This window comes from Astyanax mexicanus, chromosome 1 (genome assembly GCF_023375975.1).
Source record: "Astyanax mexicanus isolate ESR-SI-001 chromosome 1, AstMex3_surface, whole genome shotgun sequence".
In the NCBI taxonomy this organism is placed as follows: Eukaryota; Metazoa; Chordata; class Actinopteri; order Characiformes; family Acestrorhamphidae; genus Astyanax; species Astyanax mexicanus.
Genome location: NC_064408.1, coordinates 83,863,864 through 83,874,740, shown reverse-complemented (window position 1 = coordinate 83,874,740; position 10,877 = coordinate 83,863,864). Strand labels below are relative to the sequence as shown.

At 34.9% G+C, this 10,877-nt stretch overlaps 1 protein-coding gene across 1 annotated transcript; it reads left to right on the top strand.

The window, feature by feature from the left end:
- Positions 1 to 3,042: 3,042 nt before the first annotated feature.
- Positions 3,043 to 9,803, top strand: pax1b (paired box 1b). The gene is made up of 5 exons (XM_007255535.4): positions 3,043 to 3,211; positions 4,683 to 5,306; positions 5,884 to 6,017; positions 7,444 to 7,651; positions 9,206 to 9,803. Exons 1-5 carry the CDS (start codon positions 3,208 to 3,210, stop codon positions 9,304 to 9,306), a joined length of 1,071 nt encoding a protein of 356 aa, XP_007255597.2. The 5' UTR covers positions 3,043 to 3,207; the 3' UTR covers positions 9,307 to 9,803.
- Positions 9,804 to 10,877: the final 1,074 nt, after the last annotated feature.

Sequence of the window (10,877 nt, the reverse complement as noted above, 5' to 3'; positions counted from 1 at the left end):
GGACTCAATTGATGTGTTCTTTGCAGCATAAAATCACGGAATATGTACAATAGGAAGGTGAAAAAGGAAAAACAGTACCACGAACACTGAGCGAAAGTGGCAGAAAACATTGGCCATAGTTGTGTTTATTTAACTATTTTTATAGTTACAATACCAGGGATTTTCCCAATAGCATGGAAGTATATTGCGTTGAGCTGTAATTCCCGGCCTGTGTATAAGTGCCTGTATGGCACAGTAACAGCCTGGTTACAGAATGCACGGACTTGGAGACAGAATATTGCCTAGACCGTGAGCATCATCTGCAGGAATTCATTGATTGCGTTCATTGCAGCATTAATGTCAAGAGCTCTACCTGCATTTAATGATTTATTCGTGGGTTTGATTGGTCAATTCAAATATGCCCAGTTAGACTACAAGCTACAGACAAAGTTGGAATTGGCGAATTTGGCGGTCCCTGGTGTTTAAGGTGCTGAACTGCAAGCCGAATCCACTTTAAATAGTACGTTAAAAATTAAGATTAGGTCAGGTTACTCTTTAATCTGCGAGCGAGTTTACGTAGTACTTTAGTTACGCACGGGTTTGGGAAACACTCTTTAATTAACGATCAATCTTAAGTACGAGTTAAGGAAGTTCTTAGCGTTACGAAACTTTCAGGAAACCTACCCCAGTTCAATTATTTTTTAAGGGACAATATCCTAATAAGGACCAGGCCTACATCACTCAGCCAAGGCTTATGTCGGACCACGGAGTTGTTCGTTTTGAAGATTCGACGTTGTGCACAACAACGAGCTCAAACAAATTGGTTAATTACTTGTACAATTGTGCTCTTTATAACGGTGGTCTAATGATTTAATTTTTCACATGTAGAGGATATAGGAACAGTTTTAAATACACAGTCCAAATGAGTCCCAAACCCTGATGTAACTAATGTACTATCTCACTTGCAAATTAAGGAACGTTCCATTCCTTTCTCTGAAAGTACTTAAAAGTAGGGAAGATTAGATTAGATGGTGATAGCTGGCGTTTCCTTTATGGTATATGGGATATTTATCCCACACTCTAATCCTCTTTTATCGCACTAACACATAAGAGTTATCGGTGGCTGTACAGGTAATATGGAGTTATCAGGGGCTCGTAACTGACATTGAAGCCGTTCATCTAGGCAAACTTGTAAATATTCAGCTTGTATACATATATATTTGTAGCATTAGACATTAGTTCCTGTTGCGTTTCGTTTGTTTCGTTTCGTTTTTTATTCGCTTCCGGGGGTAAAAATAAATTTGAAAAAAGAAAGAAAACATTGAATGAGAAAGTGTTGTGTTCAAATTTTGACAGATACTGTTAATTGAATTTTTATGTCGCAAGAGGTATGTTTTAAGAAGAAATGGTGCATTTTTCAATTAAAAATCCCATTTAAATATTCTATTCAAATATTCTATGTAAATGGGACATTCTTCACAGTCTTCAAGTAAGTGTATGAATAATGGTATGGATATTGTTTAAAATTTTATTATCACTATATATCTTTCTTTCTTTCTCTCTCCATCTTCAATTATTTAAAGAATGATTTGAACATAAGAAGTTTGTTCATAAGTCCTGTTCTTCTGAGTTCAATTAGAATTTTTAAAGCAAAACTAATCATCCAACTTCAGCACTTGGCCTCAATTCTCTTCTTGCTGTATGCAATCACATTATCTGAAATTTAAGTTTCCAGGTTTATCAAGCAGATAACGTTTAGCAGAGAGGCAAGTGCCGGCGTTCAGCAGCGCGCCAGAGACTGTTCAGACTACGGAGTGATGCAGGTAGATTGGAGCTTGGAATTTGCATGTCCGTTTCATGACCTGACCGTGAACTCTTCCGATGACGTCACGCGAATTTAAATGTTATTATTTGTCTGGTTTTACACTACACACAGTGATACAGTTCTTAATTCTGTTCCATAAGTTTGGGAAATACTTTAGTAAATAAATATATTTTTTTAGTTATTTTAGCCATTGATATTCAGCTAAGGCGTTCTCTCAAAAATAATTATTTAAGTAACATACATACATAATTGTATATATTAATGATTTTGTTCATGTTCATAATTGTACAATAATTTAAAATAATGATACAGTGAATGTATGAAATCATTACAAATAGTTATTAATATTTATGTGATTAGTAATCTCTACATAAGTTATTAACAGATTTAATGTATTTAATATATTTTTGTATGTATATATATATATATTGTATATATATATATATATATATATATATATATATATATATATATATTTGTTATATATATATATATATATATATATATATATATATATATATATATATATATATATATATATATATATATATATATATATATATATATATATATATATATTTGTACAATATGTAAATCACGTATTTACTTTATGCTAAGAGATTTTGTTAAACGAGTAGCAGTTTACTGCAGTATCGCGGTCAACCAGAAGAGGGAGCTCAAGATATAAGACCTGTCCTCTCCGAATAAGGCTGTCCAAAATACTCGTATATGTTGACTAAAAATGAACAATTTACAATTTTTCGCAACACATAGATAAGTATACTCAGGTTCAAAAATGTCCTATATCCATTTGCATAATGTGATCTTTAATATTGCTCACGTCAGTTTTTATGTTCTTACTGAAACTGCCATGAAAATAAGTGTTGTGACAAGATAAAATATACTTGTTTCTAATGCAATCATTTTATTTTATCGCACTATTGATTTATTGCAGACAAATATGTTTTATAAAAGTATTAGCAATTACAGCAACGATACTAACATAACATAAATATATCTGCTAGCACCGAAATGTCACGAGAGAACATGGTAATTACTGTATAATGAACCATCTCCCTTTTCTTAAGGAAAGAACAACGTAAACTAACACTTTTGGTCCTTGCTGTTTCTACATGAATATGATGTCAGAAAGAGAAAAATGACCTCTGGTGGAAACAGGGAGGAGTTGGAAACCCTGCCAGAGAGACTGACGCCTCAGCTTGCTCGACCACTTGCGGTCTGTGGACAGATCAGTGCAGTCCTTCTGCGTCCTGAATCGAATTTCAGTAAGGCCTTTGGAGGAAGAAGAGGGAGGCCCTAACCGGGAAACGGCTTTTCCAATGTACAGGAAGAACAGTTGGGCTCACCGGGGCTTTTACAAGAGCAACAAATAAAGCCTGCAAATGGGTAAGACTGAGTATTTATATTAAAATATTGGGATGGAATTCAAAACTTCATTTAGTTTGCCTATATTTGTTTGCTATGTAGATCGTTACATTTCAGACTTTGTTAGAATCTGAACATGAGAACCTGTATTTTATTACCTGCAGTGTATTACCTGCAACGCACTGTATTTACTTATATAAGTATAGATAGTTTCTATTTCTGTCGAGTTAAACCAACGCTAACCTAGATCTTGGTGGATCAAAACAACGCTCAGTGTGGCAGTATTGTGATCCACCATGATCTATATCTGCTTTGGTATGGCTTAAGAGGAGTTTTATTAAAACTTATCATATTAGAACTACCACCTTACTGACAACTTAAAAAAATACAAACATTTGTAGTTAGCAGTTTCATCGACTTTATTGCTATCTTTAAAGCACTGTGGGCCATACTGTTATATTATAGAACGAGTTAAGCATAAATGTGCCATATTTACCTTAAAAAGCTGATGGTTTCACTTAAAAATTGTGTGGTGTATAAGAAGTGTATAAGGACGATTTAGTTATTGTTGTCTTTTTGTTTATTTAACAAATTTGATGCTTCTGGCCATATCAAACTAGCATTTAAAGAGTATATAATACAGATTATCTCCCAATCATTTGGGTTTATGTACTAATCCAATGTGATGTTTATATAGGCAGATCTACACTTTCATCAAATTGCAAATTGGAATTAAACTTCACGTAGAATTAGGTGTAATAGGCCGAAAACAATAATCATGATGTCGAAGCGTAATAACAAATATATTGTTACGCTGAATGAAGGTGACTTTTAATGTGTAATGACATTAAAGATAAATACAACTTTATTAAACTGTTACTGTTATTTGTTTTAAAGGTGCATTATACGAGTATAATAACCCTGGCGTATAGGGAAGAAAACTACGAAATTATGGAAAATCTTGCATTATTATTTATTTAAACATAATTGCCTAGTTGTGTAGTGTCTAAAGAATTACTTTTTGTCAGTCAACTGGACAAAATGAGTTCAACGTTTATTAAAAGAATTAGGGCTGTAATATTTGCAATACATGCAATAACCAGGTGATAATAGACCAGGTAATATTTTTTTGTCTGCTCATTTCATTAGTAAGATTACAGCTGCATTTAATTATATTTTGCTCTCTGTTTTCTAGTTGTTAGTGTATTGGTTGCCACTTAATTTCCTCTCTCTCTGACGAATTTCTTTTAACGTATGCATTAAATTAAGGTTTTCGTGATTCTTTGCCTAATCGAGAGTTTCTAGGAAACCCTGTCATTTTTTGGTGTTTTTTACATTCTAAATACGTTCTATGCGCTCACATCTCATGTACGAAAACCCACAGCATCAAGTTGAATGATAAGATTAAAGTAGGCGTTATGGTTTGAAAACAGCAACGTCTGTATTTTCTTTGCACAAAAAACACTGATGTTGTTTGTTGTGGTCTTTGCAGAGCAGCCTTACGGTGAGGTAAACCAGCTTGGCGGCGTGTTCGTCAACGGGCGCCCGCTGCCCAACGCAGTGCGAATCCGCATCGTGGAGTTAGCGCAGTTGGGCATCCGACCGTGCGACATCAGCCGCCAGCTGCGCGTCTCTCATGGATGCGTGAGCAAGATTTTGGCCCGCTACAACGAGACGGGCTCCATTTTGCCCGGTGCTATTGGGGGCAGCAAGCCACGAGTCACCACCCCCAACGTGGTCAAGAGCATACGGGACTACAAGCAGTCAGATCCAGGGATTTTCGCCTGGGAAATAAGGGACAGACTCTTGGCCGACGCAGTTTGTGACAAATACAACGTCCCGTCAGTCAGCTCCATCAGCAGGATCTTGAGGAATAAGATTGGAAACCTGTCTCAGCAGGGACAGTACGAGAGCGGTAAACCTTCTCCCCCACAACTGTCCTACAGCCCCGTGTACCCGTACTCCTACCCCAACGCCGGATCGCCCAGCAGCGCCAAGCTGGGCAGCCCTCCCGGTATGGCTGTGACGGCGGGTCACATGGGACTGTCCAGGGCCTGGCCTTCCGTGCATACAGTCAGCAATATTTTAGGAATACGAGCCTTCATGGAGCCATCAGGTAAGTCCTTATAGTTTACAAAACACTGTGGCGGTAGATGTAACACATGCCCACATTCATTTTCTTCTGGTTCTGAAAAGGGCTGAAATACGCCGACAGACTGTTGTTGCATTTTAAAGACCCGACAAATACTGAACTTCAATTACTGTATTAAAATCATTCTACTAGTCGAGATAAAATGCATATATAAATGCATATTTTTTAAAATACAAAACTAAACTTTAACATATTTTTTTGTTGTAAGTTTACTTGACTCATGGCTTATTTGTAATAAAATTGGGTTTAAATTATTCGCTTTTGTTTTGGTCATATTATATATTGAACACATTATTTTACATATTGAACATATATATATTGAACACACTCGTTTACATTCTAAACTATCGTTGCTGTGCATTTGATAGATGGAACATATTGCAAAATAAATGTCTCATGTACAAACATTTAATGCAAGATTAATCAGAGTTTAAGCTGTTTTAGCTACTTACGTTGTAGTACATATAAATAAAGTAAGCAGAATACAAACATGTTCTCAACTTTTTTTGTGTGCATATTGGTAATGCTTTTTTATCTTTAGCGATCGCCGGTCCTGAGGGCTATCAACCGAAAATGGAGGAGTGGGCGAGTGTCAACAGAACACCATTTCCCTCCAGTCATGGTCTCAATGGCATTGAAAAATCAACCCTAGAAACGGATATTAAATACAACCAGGTAGGTTTCACTTTAATTAATATTGTACACTGTGTGCTGTCACCTTTTTTCTTTCTAAACCCATACTGTGGTGAATGTGAATTAAGAATATAAAATAATTAAAGTTAAATGGTGTACTGGGCACACACAATGTATTTCATGTGTTCATTCTGATATGCGGCTAAAATTATACCAAATAGTAATGCACATTTCAAGGTTTGGGACGACAGTTTGCAAATGCCTTTCACACTGTAAAAAGTGAAGCATGGAGCTGTTCATTCAAGCTAATAAATATGATTGAACACACAGTACAATTATTGACTTTATTGTGAAACTCAACCTTTTTGAATTTTGATGTGTCAATTTTGATTCAGACTAAATTAATTACAATTCTGAAGGAAATAAACCAAATGTTTTGGTTCCACTGAAATCATACTCGAAGAAAATAGATAAGGATGTAATATTTTTAATTTGAATCAAACATGAATTGCGCATGCGCACTGTGGAGCACGGGAGAAGTTGTAGAGAAGTGCTTCAGAGCACTGAGGGAGAGAGGGAGAAAGTGCCTGAACGCGCTCGCGAGAGAGAGAATGAGAGAGGGAGAAAGTGCCTGAACGCGCTCGCGAGATAGCAACGCATGCTTATGGTATTGTGGCGTCGGGACTGGAGGGGGGGCGCAAGGAATTATGGGAGCTCACCCTGTTGGGGGAAGTGGGTGTTTTTCTGCGTGTTTATGTTACTGTTTATCCCAGAGTTTCATGTCATGTTTTATTATCACTGTTCTAGTATTATTCATGTAGTTATCAGTTATGTGGTTGTTTTGTGCCTCACCCTTTGTGTGTTTTCTGTGTGTGGGAGTGGGGTTAGCTGCGTTGGAGCTATAGTTAGTTTTACTTTCAAAAGTGGAATCCCACGTAAATCCAGCTCTTAGTGTCCTCCTCAGAGCAAAATAAAAAGAGCAAGAGAGCACTGAAACGAATCTCGCTGGTAATCCGTCCTCTTCCACGCCACAGTAACTTCTGGAACTTCTGAATATGCTGCCATGTTTTTTTTTTTTAAGTTCGGTTCAATTTAAATGTATTAGTTTGGTTCCGAAACTGAAATGTAAAGAATTTAACTTGGATCAAGGTGAATAATTAATATTGGGTCGAGTGAAGTAATAGGGTTTATGTCAAAATAAAATAATAAGGTTGTAACAATTGACTTTATTTAGATTGAGTGAAGTCAAATAGTTTAGATGCAACAAATGGACATCAATTTTTTTAATTTGAGCAGGGCTACACTTTTTACAGTGCAGATAAAATATGTTTAGTTTATTATTGAAACAGTTCTCATATTTATTGTATTTATTTTGCATATTGTACATTCGAATAGATGCATAGACAAAAGAATTAAGCGAAAGAGTAATTTTAATCTTCTGTACCCCTTTTTTCCTCTTCAACCACAGTCTTCAGCTAATCTTGCCGGATATGTTCCCGCGTGTGCCTACTCAGCCAGCCAATACGGTGTCAGCGCATGTAGTGGAGCTTCCGGTACCTATGCCCCTCATTGGCAGTCTCAAGCCTCAGGGGGTCTGAGCCACGCGGGCGGCGGGGCAATGGGCCAGCACGGCCACAGCCTCCACAGCGCTATGGCCTTTAAACGACCAACGCACGGTAAATCTCTCGTAATCTTGACATTTAGAGAGTCTGATATCAGAATTAAATTTATCATTACCATTTACTTGTCATTTTAATTCTGTGGTTGCCTTTAAGCGTTGGTGTATTCAAGCGCCAATAGTAAGTGACACCAATACAAGTCTATCATTATTTAATCGAACGTGATCATCAAATACATTAATCACTTTTAAACTATGAGGTCAGAAACTGTTTTATTCATTATAGACCTCAATGAAGATTAAGATACATTGTGTATAATAATAATAATAATAATAATAATAATAATAATAATAATAATAATAATAACAATAATAATAATAATATCAATAATAATAAAGTAATAAAACTGACCAGAATACCATCGAAGTATATTTTGTTTTATATTAGTTTGTCTGATTTTATACAATTTTCTCTATACATCTTTTCTCTATATCTATTTTTCTTACTCTCTCTCTCTCTCTCTCTCTCTCTCTCTCTCTCTCCTACACACACACAAACAGACACACACACACACTAACGACAAAGCCTTTGACAACATAGTGAAGTTAACGTTGGCACCGTACTCGTCCACGAATAAGAAGATACGTCGAGCCTTTCCTTAAAACCTTTATAAATATTGAATAGTGAAAGCCAGTGTTCTTGACGCGAGCGGGTAACTACATTGTCACTTCTGCTAGATATGCATGTAAACTATCGTCAACAAAAAAATCTTAATGGCCTTTTAAACTGAATAAATGACAAACTGACTTTAAATCAAATAAAGTGAAAACTTTTGAAATGTATTTAAACTTTTGTAGTTAAATAATCATATATAGTGAGATATAAATTCTGTACTTTCTCATATTCGTAATTAATTAATTCATATTAAACTGTTTTAAATTATCTGTTTTAAATTATTATATGTTTGTGTTGAACAAACTCAAAAAAATATCTAAATGTACTCAGAAAGTGAAACTCACAGCGACCATATAAATTTAGTTGATTTCTGTTTATGTGCCATACTGTTTTTCGTCCTGATAAAGTTTTAAAATAGACAACATTTGTAGAGGTATATGCTAATTGACTTTTATGTGGGTAAAATAAGTGGATGTATTCACCAGTAACGAAGGTTACAAAAAAACATTTCATTAATATAATTAACTAAATTAAACATATTGGACGTTAAAACAACTATTTTTATGCAGTGTACTGTTTTGTCTTTTTTGTACAAAAACATTTTTCGGCCAATTATTTTTACCTCCTCAGTCACTTTAGGACTCACAGTTAATTGTTTGTTTTTATATTAATATTTTTACTGGTCAGTGATCAAAATACTCTATTCGTGTAAATTATTTTGCATTGTCACTATCTAATGGGCCTTTTTTTTTGGATGAACCATGGAGCTGAAGTTGTTCTGTACCGCTCACTGGTACATGTTTTAAATGTACATTTTTCAATATCATGAATGTCTCCAAGAAATCGAGGAACTGTCGACATTTGAACTAAACTGAGTTTCGGGCATATGATGGTTATGAACTCAATTTGTTTTCTTGTTTCGTGTTGGTTTTTCAGTTGGGGAAAGGAAGCTCTCTAGTCTGAGTCCAGTGGGCAAGCAACAGCACGAGGTTTTGAGCGGACCCCCAGGTCTACCCGGAGCTCCCTCCTCCTCCTAACCCCTCCACAGTCAATTGCACTCACATATTCGGGAGGGGAAGCTTAAGGGCGGCAGCAGTAAGTTATTACGGTCATATCAGCGGTCTGAAATAGGCACGCGCAGACAATTAAGAGAAATTAATTTAACTTTGAAAGCTGGAACTGTGGGAGTTTATGACCACAGGTGATTTCTGCAATATTTGCAGTCCATTAGTTTTTTGTAACGTTTCCTGTCTTTTTCCGTCGCTTTTTTCTTTCAGTTGTTTGTAAAACATGTTTCTTTTAAATAATGCATAAGACCGCAACAACAATTGTTACTGTGAAAAGTAAACAAAATGCAACCTTGGACTTGATTACATCTTGATTACATAAATTAAAACTTAATTTGCTTTAAAAATGTAAGCCTGATAAACTACAGGCATTTCTGGAACGTATTAATAAAGGAGGAACGTTGCAAAAAACGTTATATTTTTATAAATCCAACTGTGTCTAATAAACGCATGTTTTAAGAAACCTATCCTGATTACAGTGCATTTTTCTTCTTTATTTAACGCTTTTATTTTACAGCTTACCTTTATGTCTTAATGTCCAGCCAACATATGCTGAAAAGGGGATCTGAAATTATTAAATCTGGTGATAATTGTTGACTGTATATTTATTGGTAATAATGTACAATAAGGGTCACAATAACTACGACTTTATTACAATAGTAAGAAACATTATTAATTGGTTAAGTAATTTATAATTGATTTTTATGCTTAGGTACATTGTAAGTAATAATTAATTAAAACATTAGTTTAAAAATTGTAAGCATTACCTGATCATTATCATTTTCTGATTAACTCTCATTAGAAACAAAATGTTTCAGAAAACACGCATACAATATTTTGTAAGGTGCCAATTAAAACGACTTTTTATTTCCACTAATTAATTAAAAACAATTACAGTTGGTCACGTGCCATGCAATCTGGGAGTAATATAAGAGTTTATTAATAAAAGTTGTATTAGACAAACGCCCGAATATGACCTATTCTAATTTAGTGAAGGATCTTCTTCTCGATTTGAGCTGATTAAAAGATATGTTCAAATGAGTTTCTCCTTTTCAGAAACACAAACTGGATATAATTATGTTTTTTCATTGATAACATATTTTCTTTTTCATTCCAACTAGATATATATCACTGTGAGCTCTACGCATAACTGATTATAGGAGTTCTTAATATGATCACACATATGACTCAATGGAGTATATTTATTATATATCTGTTATGTTATATTTCTGTTTTTCCTTTGTTTTATGTTCAGGAATTATGCTTTTCTTAAGTTCACTTCTGTCGGGTATTATTTAGATTTTCATTCATTTATGACTTTCAACATTTCACACAAATGTCCTGCAGCAGAGGACTGTTAAAGAGTCAATGTAAAAGAACATGGTTCTTCTAATTAGTTTAATATGAAAACACTCTGATCAGAGATCAATAAGCTCTTCCTTTTTATACCGGTGTCGGTGTCTCCTCGTCATCTATTGACTCTTAAAAAAAAAAAGAATGTATGTATTTGGAAAATATAATATGAAAACCATTATAACACA